Genomic DNA, 15,823 nt, shown 5'->3' with positions numbered 1-15,823 from the left:
CAGGCAGGGGTGCGTGGGCCGGGGTGCGAGCAGGGGTGAGTGGGCCGGGGTGCGAGCAGGGGTGCGCAGGCCGGGGTGTGGGCAGGGGTGCGTGGGCCGAGGTGCAGGCAGGGGTGCACGGGCCGAGGTGCCCCCGGCTCAGAGCTCGGCCCTCTAACCTGTCGGGTGCACACTTGCGGAGGAACCAGCCATCCCCCCACCCCCTTGGGGGCCTCCTTCCCGAAGTGTCCTCGCTGCCCCTGGTGTCAGCCTGTCATCCACCCCAGTGCGCCCTGTTGCAGCCGCCAGGAGCCCCCCCATCGTGTCCCGCCTTGGAGTGTGCGTGCACACGCGTGCCCCCGGACACAGGCACGTGCACTGGGCGTGGCTCATCCTCTCAAAAGAGTAACCTGCCAAGACGGTGAGGTAGAAACGGGGCATTTTCAGGATTTTTCTGTCCTCTGTCCAAGCCCACCCCTGCACACTCCCCTGGCTGCACAAGACCTTTGACGTTGCTCCAAATCCAAAATTAATGACTGATTTCCAGCCGGAGTGCCCAGTACGTGGCTGAAACCACAGAGAGGCAGGACAGCTTAACGCCCAGGCTGGGACCAAAGGCAGGGTGGCCCTCGGTGTCTCCTTGCACTGGCGTGGGAGGGGTGACCTGTGTGCTCGAACACGTGCCTTTGCCAGTGGGCACACCGCCTCTGGGTGCCCGTTCCAGGTGCCACTGTTGAGGGCGTTCCCGTGGGTTTCACAGTTGCGCCCGGCGCCTGCTTCTGCCCGACCCACAGGAGGCACCTCCTCCCTCCTTCCCTGCGGACCCTGGAGGCGGCCGCTGGGGCCGAGCTCCGGCTCTGGCTGTCCCCAGCGGCGGGAAGCATTTCCGGGCACCGTCTCTCCCGCTGATGGCTCGTTCAAGCAGATGTGTCGTTTGGAGGACACACGTTCATTACACACGACCAGCCGGACCATTTCTTCTCCAGATGCAGACTTGCCAATGGGTCGATCCAGGTTTCGTGATGACTTGAAACATTAAAAAATGAAGGAAGCCTCTTTGGAACTCTAATGTGCTGTGTCCCGTGCCGTTTATTGCTCTGACACCTTGAAAATCCATCCCAGGACGTGATCTTTAAAGGGGGTGGTGGACAAGCACGAAGTCATGACTTCGTGCACTTGGGATCTAATGCCACCATTGGGAGGATCAGTAGGAAGGTGACGCATTTGCTGCAGGGTCATGTGACAAAGGCAGGGTGCAGACCTGTACTTGGGCCTCGATTATAATCGAGACACTCGGTGTCCACAGGACAAAGAGCCCGAGGACACGTGACTCGCTGGCAGCAGGTGTGGCTTCAGTTGTTACAGTAGTGGCCCCGTGGCCCCGTGCGCAGGAGGTCCACTGGGACCCGGCTGGGAGCACCAGCGGACGGGATGCGGGGGCCCTGTGACGAAGGCCCTTGGGAGGGGCGTGCGGTGCTCCTGAGGGCCGGTTGGCGGGGGCCGGGCTGGTCACCACCTTCTTCCTGGACAAGTGTCCGTGGGCAGCAGCCCCGAACGCACACCCTGGTGCCGGCTCCTCACCCCGTCCTGGGGGCACCGGGCACGCACCCACATTTTCAGTGGAGCTGCCATGGCGGATAGAAGTCGGGGGGGATCCTTGTGGCTCAGCGAGGCCTGTGAATGGCTGTGCCAGTCAGTGGCTGTCACCCCCCAGGGGGCACCAACAATGCCTCCGGGCATTGCTCCCCCATGCCTCCATTAAAGGGGGGCGGGGCAGAATGACCTCTGCGCCCTCTGCTAAGCTCCTCTTCCAGAGACCAGCCCTGGCTGCGTCCTTGGTCTCTCACACCCGAGCAGGAGGGACAGGGTGCACGCGTGTACACGAGTATGTGTGCACGCGTGTCACATTTAGGTCTGAATATGTGTACATGTGCATGTGTGCACATGTGTGCAGGCATGCCAAGTATGTGTTTGCACGAGTATGTGTTTACATGTGTGCACACATGTGCGGGCGTTCACATGTGTGCACATGTATGTGTGCACACGTGTATCTGTGGGCAAGGTATGTGTTTATATCTGGGCGCACACATGTAGGTATGCACAAGTGTATATGTACACACGTATGTAGGCACGCACAAGTATGTGTGTGCACGAGCACGTGTTTTCATGTGTACACACACAGTACAGGCACGCACACGTGTGCATGTGTGCACATGTGTGTAGGCATGCACAAGTATGTGTGTGCACACACGTGCAGGCACACACATGTATGCATGTGTGCACAAGTGTGTAGGAATGCACGTGTGTGTGTGCACGGGGGGGGGAGACACAGAGAGGGTCTGAGGGGAGCCATCTCAAGGCTGTGAGGAGGATGTGCCAGCGCAGGATGTGGGGGCAGGCCTGGGGCTCACTTCGTTCCGTCCTGCTCGCTGCTCTGGACCCCGAGCACCGCGGGGTGCTGGGTGGAGACCCCGTCTCCAGGAGGAAGGGGAGTCGGGATTCGGGACGTGGGCTTGGGGAAAATGGACAGCATGAAGTAGCCAGGTAGGGAAGGGGGCACCGTGCTCCACAGGTACGCACTGGGTGCACTCTGCCCGGGCAGACGCAACACCGCTTCCTGGTGGCCAGACACACCGGTCAGCTGGCTCTTACTCTTCAGAGTGACCAACATGAGAGAACATGCTGTTCTGGGGGGCGTCCAGGCCTTTGGCAAACGAGGCGCGGGTCACGGGACACCAGGTCGCTCACCTCGTGAGGCCTGGCTTCACCCCTCCCTAGAAACAAGTGCCCTATTGTGCTTGTGACAGACGTGTGTGGATGGCGACCATGTGGTGCCTCTTTCTGCCGGTTTCTCTTGGTTCCCAGTCTGGTCCCCGAGGTGGGTGCCAGCTCCGTGGCCCGGGGCCATGTCCTCTGAAGCCGTCCCCCAGCAGGCGCGGTCAGGTGTCTGCGCTTGTTTGACCGGGGGTTTGTTTCCAGGTGGAAATGAGCTGCCTGTGGCTCATTTGGACGTAGAAGTGACGGTGTGCTGCTGGCCGTGTGCGGGGTGCCGGCGCTCCGTCCTCGGACTCAAGGGCCCAAACCTGTTCTGTACTCCGCTCAAGCGGGCAGTCTGACTACCGTGCTCGAATGGGCAGCCCCGAGACGACCTCCTCCCGGCTCCTAGGAGAGAGTGCCGGCGGTGTGCACACTTCTTCCCACGGAGGTCCCTTCTGCTAAGTGGGGCGGTGGGGAAGTTCAGTTCCGGGGGTAATGTTGGGCAAAGCCGTCCTAAACTAAGGCCGCATGGCGGCTTTGACGCGTCTATACCTTGAAATTCTACGAACCGAATTGACACACCCTTCCAGACGGCTGTTAAGCCCCCACCGGGAGGAGGAGGTCAGCGGCTGCAGACGGCCCGCCCAGCAGGAGGCCGGTGGCCGCTGTCCGGGGGCGTCAGTCGGGGCCAGGGGACCCGGCCGGGGGGGGCGGCGCGTGTGTTCCGCCGTGGGTTCGTGACGCGTCACGGTAACGACGGTAGCTTCAGTTTCCTTCCGGCCTCTGGCGCCGCCCCCTGGGCCTCGGGACCTCGTGCCCCAAAGGGCCTGTTTTGGCAAACAGGATGCACAGAGCGGGCTGCATGGTTTTTGTGCGCGTTAGGCACCTTCCCCATGATGTCTTCCGCCTAGATCCGCCCTGGAGCCTGCGTTTGGGGCATCCTCGCCGCCTGGGGTGGGGGAGGCCTCCCGAGAGGGCCCCGGGCGCAGGGTGGAGGCGGCGTGGTCTGAACTCAGGGTTTCCCGCAGGTTCTCTGTGCAGCCAGACACCGCGCAGCTCGTGGCGGACCCGCTCGCCACTCCTGCCGTCAAGTGCTGCTCGTCTCCCGGCCTCGTGCGAGCTGCTGAGGTTCCCCGGGGGGCTGCGTGGGGCCAGGCCATCCCGGGGTGGAGAACCGACCCTGCGCTTCGGGACGTCACGGGGCCGCCACCGAGCGGCAGTCAGTCAGGCGGGATGGGCCTTCCCTGAGCCCCCAAACCAGCAGGCTGCTTGTCACTGGACCGGTATCCCTGTGACAGGGTGATGAAGCAGGACAATGGCCTGGCGGACCCCCCCCCCCACACCCCCCTCCCCGCCCTGAAGCCAGCGATGGAAGTCCGCCTCCGGAAAGGAGCTCGGGGGTCACGTGGCTCCGTGCGGGGTGCTCCTGCCCGGGAAGCGTGCCTGGAGCTGGTCACAGCAGGTCGCAGGAATGTCAGACGAGCCCAAGCAAGGGACGGTCCACAGGAGGCGACCCGCACCTGGCCACTTCTCCTTCCAAGACCTCTCACAGCCACCAAGAGGTCCCACTAGGCGAGTGGAGGGAGACGTGGCCCCTGATCGCCTCGGCGGGTGGTCCTGCTCCCGGGAAAGGTCGCCGGGGACACGGATGAGCTGGACAAGGTCAGGTCTGCCCGGGGTACACAGTGGCGGCCTGCACTGCTGCACTGTGCTTGCGGAAGGTGCTGGCAGTGGAGACTGAGTGAGGGCACATGGGGACCGTCTGTGTTATTCTGGCAAGCGTTTTGCAGATCTGAAATCGTTTCAGAATTTCAAATAAAGAAAACCCCTAGGAAAACCAGGTGCTGTGAGTGATTGGGTCTCTTCACGCTGATCATGGGAGACTCTCGTCACAGTCCGGGGCCACAGAGGGACGGGGGCTGAGTGCGTGTGGGGCTGGGGCCCGGGGGGAGGTCACCGCCGGGGCACGTGCGGCTGGGGCGCTGGGGGGGGGGCATGGCTTCCGGTTCTGCGTGGAACAGGTCTCTGGTTCCGTAGGAGAATTTAGCTAAATTTGCCTCAGTGCTTGGGGTTGACCTTGGCCATAAAGAGCGAGCCAGGTGGCTCTCGTGAGGTATTTTAGGGCATCTTCCAGCTCCAGATGCGCTCAGCTGCGCCTCACAGGCGCGTGGCTTCTTGGTTCTCAGCAGAGCACTTGGGGTTTAGATCAGCTCAGGCCGTGTGGGACGTCTGGTTTCCACAGTGACTTCAGACAGCACGGGGCCTGGGGGCTGCAGGCACCTTCTGGGGGAGACAGTGCGGCTCCGGGAGGCAGGGGGCCTCTCCCCAGTCCCAGAGCCGTCACCGCCAGCACAGAGCGAATCCTCGGGCCTCCAGCCGCCTCCATTTCATGAATGCTTTTTACAATTCCAAGTCCTCTTAGGTACAAAGATGCAGTTTATACTGATTTTCAGTCTTCTGTGGAGGTGCTAAAGGCCTCTGGGAGTGAGGATGACCCTGAGGGAGCGGAGGTTCGCACTTGAGTGCTTTTAGGAAGAGACGTGGGGGCTGCCGCCCCGCTGGACACAGATCTCCCCGAATGCCAGCGGCGCGGCCCGTGGTGTGGCCTCCTCTCTAGCTCGGGCCGCAGCCCCGTCTTCTCTCCTGTCGCTGCAGACGTGGCCTGTTCATATGTACGCAGACCGGCGGTGCTGAGGCGCCCGAGGACCCCAGCCCCCGCGGGGACATCTGATGACCACACGGCAGAGCTGTGGTTCTGACGGGCGGACAGGGGAGTCTGGCAGAATGTTTGGTGACTCTAGAACATTCGCCTGCAAGGGTGCCGGGGTTTATCACGGACATCTTTGTATAAATGTAACGTCCTCCCTGCCCCCACATCGCCTGGCACTGGACAGCTACTGGCATCCATCTGTTTCTGGGGAGATGCGGCCGGTTGCCGGGTCCCCGGGTGACCCTCCTGCGAGGGGCCCCCGTCCCACCCAGGACCCGCGTGGGAGACGGCCAGTCCCCTTCCCCTCTGCCCTCGCTCGGAAACAACTTCGGAAAGACGCCCCCACCCCCCCGCCGCCCGCGCAGCGCCCGAGAACCGGCCCCGGTACCTTTGTCTGGACCATGCCCGGCCTCTGGTCCCTCAGGTGCTCCAGGGTCGCGGCGATGTCAATCTCCTTCGCGCCTGCAAGAAACGACCGACAGATGGGCTGAGTTCCGGCCCCAGAGGCCGCGCTCCGTGTCACTCTCCGCCGTCAGGGCCCCGCAGGTTCCGGGGCGGACTGAAAATGGTTACGCTCATCCCTCAGCCGGGCCGGCCGGCAGCTGCAAGGTCGGTGCTCAGAGAGAAATATAAGGCAAGGCGGTTTTCATGAGCCTTAACTCGGGAGAGCTGGGCTGAAGAATGGCTGTCAGAAGCCCAGAGAGGTCCCTGCAACAGCCATCACTATTAGAGGCTCAAATTGTGATTTTTCTCGTGTCATTTTAAAGAATGTTTTAGAAATAGAAAGTATATAAGCTTTGATTTCAATTGCATAGGACTTTTTTTATTTTGAGTAATGAAAAATTAGACTCATAAATCTTATCCGTCTTAATAGCGGCTCTTAGATGTGAGCTCCCAGCGAGGGCCCCGAACGGTGGGAAAAGGCAGCGCGCCCCTGGCCGTCTTCACCGGTGGAGGTTCCATGGGGACCCCTCCCCACGGACGGCATCTGTCCCGAGTCAGGTGATCGGGCCTCCCGCAAATAGTACCAATTGTGTTTGAAATTTTGACCTTATCACTAATTCAGTGTGTGTCCAGGGACTACAGAGAACAGGGCGGCTCCCAGGACTGCACGCTTCTTACAGTTTACGGGGCTGAGACGCGCTGGTCAGCACACAAACGCAAACTGTGGGCACGGCGGGGGCACCGGTCCCCTCCCAGCTGGACTGGGACCCGCGGCCCAGGGAGGGGCGCAGAAGCCCACTAGGCCGGGAGCCAGAGTTGGGCAGTGAGGAAATCAAACCGATGCTTAAAAACATCCAGAACCAAATTCAGGAAAGTGATGAATCAGGTAAAGCCAATTGTGTGAGGCCAGTGTCCCTGGCTTGTTAGGATCAAGATAATTCATTATCTGCAGTGTGAGCAGAGAGAGAAGTTTGCAGAACTCACGTCCATGGTCTGTCCTGAGCGGTGCAGACACAGGGGACGTGGCCGGGGTGGGTACCACGCCCCGTCAGTGGCCCCCGAGTGCAGGGGGGCCTCACGGTGCACGAAACACAGAATCTGCATTTACAGACAGATGCGTGAGGGTCAGAGGGTGAGATGTGATCCCGGCACTCCTTGACGGAGGCTTTACTGAAGGCTGAGAGATTTAAATCCTCCCAAATCAAGGAGGTTCCCTCTAGTGCATTGAAAACGGGACCCTCTGTTTAAAAATATCATTTTGGGGGCGCCTGGGGGCTCAGCTGGTTGAGCGTCCGGCTTCGCTCAGGCCATGATCTCACGGTTCGTGGGTTTGAGCCCCATGTCAGGCTCTGTGCTGCCAGCTCAGAGCTGGAGCCTGCTTCAGATTCTGTGTCTCCCTCTTTCTTTCTCTGACCCTCCCCTGCTCGCACTCTCTCTCAAAAATAAATATAACATTAAAAAGATTTGTTTTCTAATTTCATTTTGCTGACATGTTAAATTCTAGGCAAACAGACTATTGGGTGTAGTGTTCATGTCAAAAAGCCGGTAAACAGAACCATAACCTACAAAAGGAATCCATTCCCAGGACAAGAATCGACTGGAGGTTAAGGGAACCGAGCTCTGGTGGGTGCTTTGCTCTCTCCGGGCCTCTGCTGCCTGGCCCAGGGGGCCGTGTGGCACTAGCGCCGGGGCACACGCAGGTGCACAGGCGGGGGTGCGGGCCGCGGTGCCCACAGCTGCTGGCCCCCCGCTGCGCCGTGAGGCCGAGAACTCTCGGACCAGTTTTGCTGCAGTTTTTACCCAGGTTTGCAGCATTCTTCCGGGTAAAGAAGACTGCACGGGTCAAGTGTGCAAGGGGGAAACTGTCACTTTTCACGAGGAAGTGGTCTCGCTTTCACCCGGGAGGGACTGGGCGCAGGAGCCAGGTGGGCAGACGCTGCCCCAGGAGAGGGGAGCTCCTGGGGAGGTGGGAGTGGGGCAGGGGGGGGGGGGGGGCGGGGGGGGGGGGGGGGGGGGGGGGGGGGGGGGGGGGGGGGGGGGGGGGGGGGGGGGGGGGGGGGGGGGGGGGGGGGGGGGGGGGCGGGGCAGACGACCCAGCCAGAGCTCCGCCTCTGCCAGCAGGGCGAGCCTTGAGTGGGGCAGGCTCTGGGCAGTTGCTGACCGTAACCAGCCGCAGACGCGCGGTGGAAACCACAGCGGGAGGATTTCTGGTGACCTTTGAGAGGAATTACAATCTTACTCTCACCGGATCCGAGGAGAAAAACCTGCATCCTGTTCACTGGAAAATCGAGTATGCCAGAACCCATCCCCAAAATCTTTTCATGGTTTTTTTTTTTTAGGTTTCTATTTATTTTTATTTTTGAGAAAGAGAGAACGAGAGTGAGAGAGAGCACAAGCAGGGGAGGGGCAGAGAGGGAGACGCAGAATCCGAAGCAGCTCCAGGCTCCGAGCTGTCGGCACAGAGCCCGACGCGGGGCTCAAACCCACGGACTGTGAGATCGTGACCTGAGCCGCAGGCAACGCTTAACCGACGGAGCCCCGGGCGCCCCTTTCTGTGTTGTTTTAAAGGTAAATTCTGACTCATTTTCAGGAGAAGCTGAGATGCTTCCGTGTTTCATAATCAACGAGAGTCGGACAGACGCAGGCCCTTCCATCTGTGAAGTGCTCAGTCCGGCGGAGGGCGTGGGGCTGCTCACGGGCACCTGGGTGGCCAGGTGCAAACAGGGACGGGCAAGGGGGTCGGCCCCGCACCCCAGACACCCCGCAGAGCCCTGTCCAGGTCCAGGGCCTCCCACCCCGCCCAGGAGCAGGAGCCGGGGGCTCGGCGGGAAGGGGACGCAAGGCAGCCAAGGGTGCGGGAGCCCCCCACGAGCTTCCAGCAGCCCAGAGAAGGGCCGGCGTGATGCGTGGCGGGTCCTGGGATGGCACCCGCGGCTGTGGGACCCCCGCCAACTCCCCAGACTGGCCGAGCACGCGTGCTCCGAGTCTGCGGCCCCCGGCGGTCCCCCTGAGCCACGGCGTGGGTGGGACACGGGAGCCAGCCAGGCCGGCCCTGGAGGGAAGGCCGTGCCTGACCCCCGCGACCCCGAGTGGGCGGCAAGCTCTACTGTCCCCATCCTCCTGCGGCTGGGCAGCCGGCCCTCTGTCCTCAAGGCCATTTCGGTTCAGAAAGTTGGCCGCGTGGTGGTCCCGCCCCGGAGCCCGCAGCCTGGCCGGGCTCGGTGCTGACGGCGCAGCACTGGGACCCTCTTCTGTGGACTCCTCTGGGCCTCGTGGAGCGGGGACAGACCGTCAAGGCCGAGGACAGCACCGGACCGTCCCCACTCGGTAGGCTGCGTTCTGCCCAGCATCAGTCCAGGTGGCCATGGGGCTCGTGTGCAGGAGGGACAGAGGCCCGGGCCCAGGCCGCTGCCCTGGATGGACAGCACCTGCTCTCGCTAAAGGCCTCGGGCTCCCGCTTGACCCTGTACTCGAGGTGCCACTGCCAAAGGGCGAGGGAGGCCGTGTGTGGGCCCCCGTGACCGTGGGGCTCGGGGCTGCCCCTGTCCCGGCGGCTGCCCCACAGCTCCCCAGCCCTTCTCAGCCCCGAGAGGGGAGAGCTCAGCGGGGCCTCCGAGCTCCTGCTGTGTCAGGTGCCACGCAGACGCCGTGGGGATAGCGGACGGGGGCAGGACCGAGCGGGGAGGTCAGGGCAGAGGCCGCGGCCGCAGGGCCGGGAGAGACCCCGCCTTCAGTGCCGCCCCCCTTGGAACGGGGATTTCCTGCGCTGACGGAAGTGCTCTGCGTCCCCACCGTGGCGGCCAGGAGCACATGTGGCAATGGGCACGTGATGGGTGGCCACGTGATGGAGGCACTGATTTTTCCAAGTTTAATGCACTAAGTAGGCACGTGTAGTTTGCAGTGGGGTGCTGGGTTTAAAAAGTCCCAGGAGCCCTCGACTGTTACTTAGGAAAGGTGTTTTGACCGTTGACAGCACTGTCATACACTTGAAAGTCACCGGAAGAGTCGATCTTAAATTGTAAATCGTAACCATGTGAGGCGACGTTGATGCGAACTGACCTTATGTTGGTTGTTGGTCAGCGGTGCTAACTGACCCTGCGGGGTAATCGTTTTGTAACAAATACATGTATCAGTTCACGATGCATACCTGGAACTTATGCAGTGTTTGATTGCAATTATATCTCAGTAAGGTTGGGAAAAAAACAATTTTTAAAAGGCATTTAGATACTGTCACTTGTAACAGACAATGAGTCCTGACAAGCACATGTGGCTGTGCGATCTGTCATCTCTGTCCCCAAACCTGGTACCCCATCTGCTCCTTTGACCTCGTGGTAGAAGTTAGCATGTCTGGGGCGCCTGGGGGCGCAGGCGGTTCAGCGTCTGGCTCTTGATTTTGAATCAGGTCCTGATCTCGAGGCTTGTGAGTTCCAGCCCCGCACCGGGCTCTGTGCTGACAGCTTGGAGCCTGGAGCCTGCTTCAGATTCTCTCTCTCCAAATAAATAAATAAACTTAAAAAAAAAGTTAAAGTGTTCAACAGAAAAGGTAGGGAGAATCTTTTTTTAAATAACAGCCATTACACCTGTTACCGGCATAAGCCGATCGCTCATTGTGGGTTTGATTTTCATTCCTTACACCAGACTCTTCACAGCAGACTTGAAAACGGGGCGGGTCTGTTTGCTGGCAGGGAAGGGGGAGCCACACGGCATCATTATCAAGGACACAGGCTGTCGGACGAGCCTGGGTTCACATCTCAGCTCGGTCACATGACGGCTGTGTGACCCTGGGTGAGGTAAGCCCAAGTGTCTTGAAGAATGGTAATAGAAGTGTTAGGTCCACAGAGCCACGGTACGAGAACCACTTTAAAGGTAAATTCATAAGAAACAGGGGCGCCTGGGGGGCTCAGGCGGCTCAGCGTCCGACTTCAGTTCAGGTCATGATCTTGTGGTTCGTGAGTCTGAGCCCCACATTGCGCTCTGTGCTGACAGTTCGGAGCCTGGAGCTGCTTCAGATTCTGTGTCTCCCTCTCTCCCTGCCCCTCCCCTGCTCACATCCTCTCTCTCTCTCTCTCAAAAATAAATAAACAGAAAAAAATACATTAAAAATAGGGACAGATTAAAAAAACCTCGTCTGTGTATTTTCCATATTGATTCTGTCTTCGGGGAAAACATGGTTGTCATCAGCCGAGCACACGCAAAGGGCACGTGTTCACATACAAAGGCCTGAGGGACACACCGAAGTCAGGGGTCACCACGCCTGCACGGTGACAGCGGGCCGTCAGGAAAACTTGCACTTTCTGCTTCACGTGTTTGGATCATCCTTTGACAGGATCGTATACGTCATTGCATTCATTATCTTCATTTTTAGATTGTATTAAGTTAAAATTTTCCATCCCTGTGTGGTTCACATACGGTGTGTGCTCGCTTCAGGCACAGAGCACGGTGATTCGGCCGGGGAAAATCTTCATGACTTTGGGTTTGGCACAGACTTCCTGGAAATGACACGAAATCCATAGCGTCATTTGGGACTTCATGGGAAGTAAGTGCCTCGTGCATTGAGGACGTCACTGAGAGAGTGACACTATTGTCATTGAATTTCTCCCATTGTGTGGGTGAGAGTGTTTGCAAATCCTACAGCTGAGAAGGGATTAATGTTCAGAATATGTAAAGAACTTCTACGACTCAAGAAGGAAAGAACCAAATAGCCCAATTACAAAATGGGCACAGGACTTGACTAGACATTTCTCCAGAGAAAATACCCACACGGCCAACAAGCATGAAACGCCGCTCAGCACCACAGTCACTAGGAAACGCGAATCAATCTACCATGAGCTAACCCTTCACACATTACGATGGCCCCTTCGAAAACCCCAGAAAATAACGAATGTTGGAGAAGACATGGAGAGACGGGGCCGCGGGTGCACTGACGTGGCGGCCGGTCCTCGAGAGGGGGTGCGCGCGATCCCCAGCTGACCCCGCCGCCGCACTCGGGGTCTGCGCCCCAAGCGAGGGGGCGCACAGGCGTCGGGAGGTGGAAGCCACCTGAGTGCCCACGGACGGGCACCCACAGCATGGTCTCTGCCCGCGACGGAGGACAGCCAGCCCCGGAGAGGGGGAGATTCCGCCGCTGCTCGCGGGCGAGCCTGGAGGACGTTACTCCACCTGCGGGAACCCAGACCCAGGGGGATAAGTGCCGGAGACTCCGCTCAGGAGGCCCGGGTCACCCTTGCAGAGACGGCCAGTAGATGAGAGAGACGTGTCCCTCAGAGAGGCTGGTGGCCGAGGTGCACGTGTCACCACAAACGTGGCCGCTGACCTGGGATGAGGTGCTGGGCACGCGGCCTCACGGGCACCGGCGGGGCGGGTGATGTCACCGCACAGTGAGGTCCCCCGGCCCGAGGCCCCTGACAACAAAGGACGCGACCCCCCCCCTGAACGCACGCCGGGCTTTCTGAACGGCAGGTGCGGCGGGGAGGCGGTGGCGGGCGGGGTCCGTGAGGGCCCCACATGAGTGACATGGCCAGCAAGCAGCCACCGCCTCGCAGCGACCCAGCAAGTGTGGCCTTGCCGGGGCACCATCCGTCCACCCGGCACTCACGAGTCCTTTAAATGGTTGCGATGAGAAAAAGCAGCCTGGCCAGAGGGACGTCCCTGACACACGGGGACACAGCACAGTCCTGGGGACCCCTGCTGCAGGGGCTCACGGCCCAGGTGAGTAGGCTCTGCGGCCGGACAGCAGTGCGCCCCCCACACCGGCTCTGAGAGCCCCAAGGGCCCCGGCAGCCCCGCAGAGCCGTGCAGACCACGGTCACTGCCGGCGGGGGGCGGGAGTCCGTTTCCTGGGACTTCGCCCACCTTGTCCTCTGCCCGCTGACAAACCAGGCGGTGGGGAAGCCCTTGAGTGACGCCCCGCTCCTGCTCAGAGGCCCCGACGACGGGCACGCGGGCCTCGGTCCCCGGCCCCCAGCGCTCCGGGCCCTGCTGGCCGCGCCGCCGAGCCTGGGAAAGGCGATCTTTGGGCCTCGTGCGGTTCATTCCTTCGAAGAAAAGGAACCGGGAGGAAAGGTTTCGTCGTGTCCGGGCTCTGGGCCTTTGATCCTTTGGTGAGCGCGGGTCTGGCGGGGCCTCGGCTCTCAGGCCAGACAAAGGCGGCGGCGCGGCGCCGGGCAGGGCGAACAAACCCCGGGCAGGCGGCAGCGCGGTGTGGCGGCCTGGGAACGACCCACCGGCGGCGAGGGGCCGGCCTGCCCTTTGATCTCTCCCGTCGCGGCCCAGGCCCCGGTCGGTGGATTCCCCGCCGCAGCCCCCGGGGCCGAGGGGAGCGGGTCAGGAACAGAACGGGGGTGACCGACGCCCGCCCGGAGGGCCTGGCGGCCGCCCCCTGTGGCCGGTTCCCCGCGGCTGATCTCCATTGTCGCGGCCGCCCACCCTGGAGGTGGAGTCTGACGTTACACGGTACAGCGGAGCCGGTCAATGCCATCCGCCCGCCCAGGCGGCGCCTCTGAGACTCGGGGCTGCGGCGCCGCGGGGGGCCCAGGGCGCCGGCTCTGCCCTGCCGCGGACCCGCACGGAGGCGCTCAGACGCTGGTCCTGTCCTTCGGGAGGAACTCTGACGTGACAGAAGGGAAATATTATGCGTGTGGCAGCAGAGAAGGGAGAGCAGGGATAAGGGAAGAAACAGAAATTCAGCTGAGAGCTCCAAGCTCCCAGTAATTGCAGATTCGCACGTGAAAGGATGTATTTGATACGACGCGGTGGCATTAGTGGGTAGGAAACTTTTAAATAAAAGCGTTAGGATTATGCTCTAAAACCAAAATATGTCATTAAAACAGTGTCAGGGGCGCCTGGGTGGCTCAGTCGGTTAAGCATCCGACTTCGGCTCAGGTCAGATCTCACGTTCGTGGGTTTGAGCCCCGCGTCGGGCTCTGTGCTGACAGCTAGCTCAGAGCCTGGAGCCTGCTTCCGGTTCTGTGTCCCCTTCTCTCTCTGCCCCTCCCCCTCTCATGCTCTGTCTCTCCTGTATCAAAAAAATTAATAAAACATTAAAAAAAAAATAAGACACAGTGTCAGATCCTTTTTCTTTTTGCTTGTCTCTGCTTGCTCATGGCCGGCACTCAGCTAATTTAGGGTGTTTAAAATAATACTGTATGACGCAAAGCCGATTTCATCCTCTCCCCCGGCGTCCAGCCAGGAAGCTGTGGCCGCCGAGCAGGGCGTGGGGCGCAGCGGGTCGGCCCGGGGCCTCGGGGGCCGGCTGTGTGGGCACAGGTAAGACTGCGAGCTCATCCACACGCCCGAATGCTTGGTCTGGGGATGTGCTCCGTTTCTCTCCTTTTTAATCTCAGGAAAGTGGAGTAAGGAAATGCTCATTTTAGAGTGGCCAGCATCTGCGTGAAAATGTACGGGAACTCATATCTTTTCGTTTTTAAAATTATTACAAAATTTTTAAATGTTTATTTATTTTTGAGAGAGACTGTGAGCAGGGGAGGGGCAGAGAGGGGGAAACACAGAATCCGAAGCAGCTCCAGGCTCCGAGCTGTCAGCACAGAGCCCGAAGCGGGCTTGAACCCGTGAACCGCGAGATCGTGACCTGAGCTGAAGTCGGACGCCCAACCGACTGAGCCCCCAGGCGGCCCTGAACCTCATTTCTATAACCAGCATCTGCTCCTGTTTCTGCACAGGGTGAAGCAGGTGTTCTGGAAGGCGGGGGCCTGTCCGAGGACACTTGTGTATGTTTGGATCGTGGGTGAGAGACAGAGGTGGCCCTGCCTCCGCTGGGCCTCCTTCCACGTCCTGGGGGATGTGCACGCCCGAAAAGCCGTGTTTTCTCAGAACAGCTTAGGAAATGCAGCAGGAATCCTCGGTCGCCATGGTGATTCGCATCTGACTGTCCAGGAGGCAGGCCCAACCCCAGCGTCCCCCGGAGCCTGACTGCAGAGCTTGCTCCCTGGCCCCTAAGGAGACCCCTCATGGGTTTGCTCCCGAGACCACATTCTGGGAGATGCAGACTGGTGTCCACATGTCCCTGGGAGTGAAGGGGCCGCAGGGGTAAGCTCCGCTCTCCTTGTGATCCTCCGACTCCCCTGTGGTCCTCCCGGTGCTCCCCAGTGGGGCTGCTCTCCCTGTGGCCCCTGCTCTCAGGCACTGCTGGACACCTGTGTCTTCTTTTGGTGGGGCGCCCCGGGTGCAAGAACAGGGCCGCGTGTGGGAGGAGGGGATCCCGGGGAAGAGGCCGCTTCGGTGTGAGTATGTTGGACACGAGGTGTTGGGGCTTTTATCTGAGATAAGACGGGGTCGAGGTGGCCACAGTCACCCCCAGAGGTTTCGGGGGGTCTGGATGACCGACAGGTATCTGCAGGCGCGGTTTATGCCGACACGTCAGGGACACTACGAGCGTGGGTCGCTTCGCCTCCGGCGCCGCGGTCATCAGAACACGCCCGCAGGTACTCACCCGGCACGACTGTGCGCCAGGCCCCCCACCGGACGCTGGAAACAAAGAGGGAGCTCAGAAATCCTGTGCTCGCCGCAAACAGCCTTCACGTGACCCGGGAAAGGGACCGCGAGCGCTGGCTCCCTCCCAGGCCGCTGAGAGCCTGGCCCGAGGTTGCCACGGCAACGCCAGCCCAGCAGCGCGAGGTGCCTCACCTTTGGCCATCTTGTTGAGGACCATGTCGATCAGGACGTAGGTGCCGCTCCTGCCGGCGCCGTCGCTGCCAACGGAAGGGGAGAGGTGAGAACAGGGCCGGGGCCATGGGACCCCACGCCCCCCAGAGCCAGCAGACCGCTGATTTCCCTCTGCGCTTAAGGGGAGGTGTGTGGGGAGAGGGCGCTGTGAATTTGAGAGAAAGAGGAAGAAAGTGGGGTGAGGAAGAATCACTGCGTGGGTGAGGGGAGGATGGGGGCGGGGTGGGGGAGGTGGGAGGGGGGAGGGAGAAG

At 60.7% G+C, this 15,823-nt stretch overlaps 1 protein-coding gene across 1 annotated transcript in view; it reads right to left on the bottom strand.

Moving 5' to 3' along the window:
* The window catches only part of PTPRN2 (protein tyrosine phosphatase receptor type N2), a 97,671-nt gene that overhangs the window by 1,706 nt on the left and 80,142 nt on the right, over positions 1-15,823 (bottom strand). The window contains exons 10-11 of the mRNA XM_029920879.1: positions 15,533-15,597; positions 5,835-5,908 (exon numbers count right to left, since the gene is read on the bottom strand). Of these exons, the coding sequence (XP_029776739.1) occupies positions 5,835-5,908; positions 15,533-15,597 (139 nt within the window). The remainder of the gene's footprint in view (positions 1-5,834; positions 5,909-15,532; positions 15,598-15,823) is intronic.

This window comes from Suricata suricatta, chromosome 2 (genome assembly GCF_006229205.1).
Source record: "Suricata suricatta isolate VVHF042 chromosome 2, meerkat_22Aug2017_6uvM2_HiC, whole genome shotgun sequence".
NCBI lineage: Eukaryota > Metazoa > Chordata > Mammalia > Carnivora > Herpestidae > Suricata > Suricata suricatta.
Note: the sequence above shows the minus strand (reverse complement) of the source record. Positions and strands in the feature narration are given on the sequence as shown.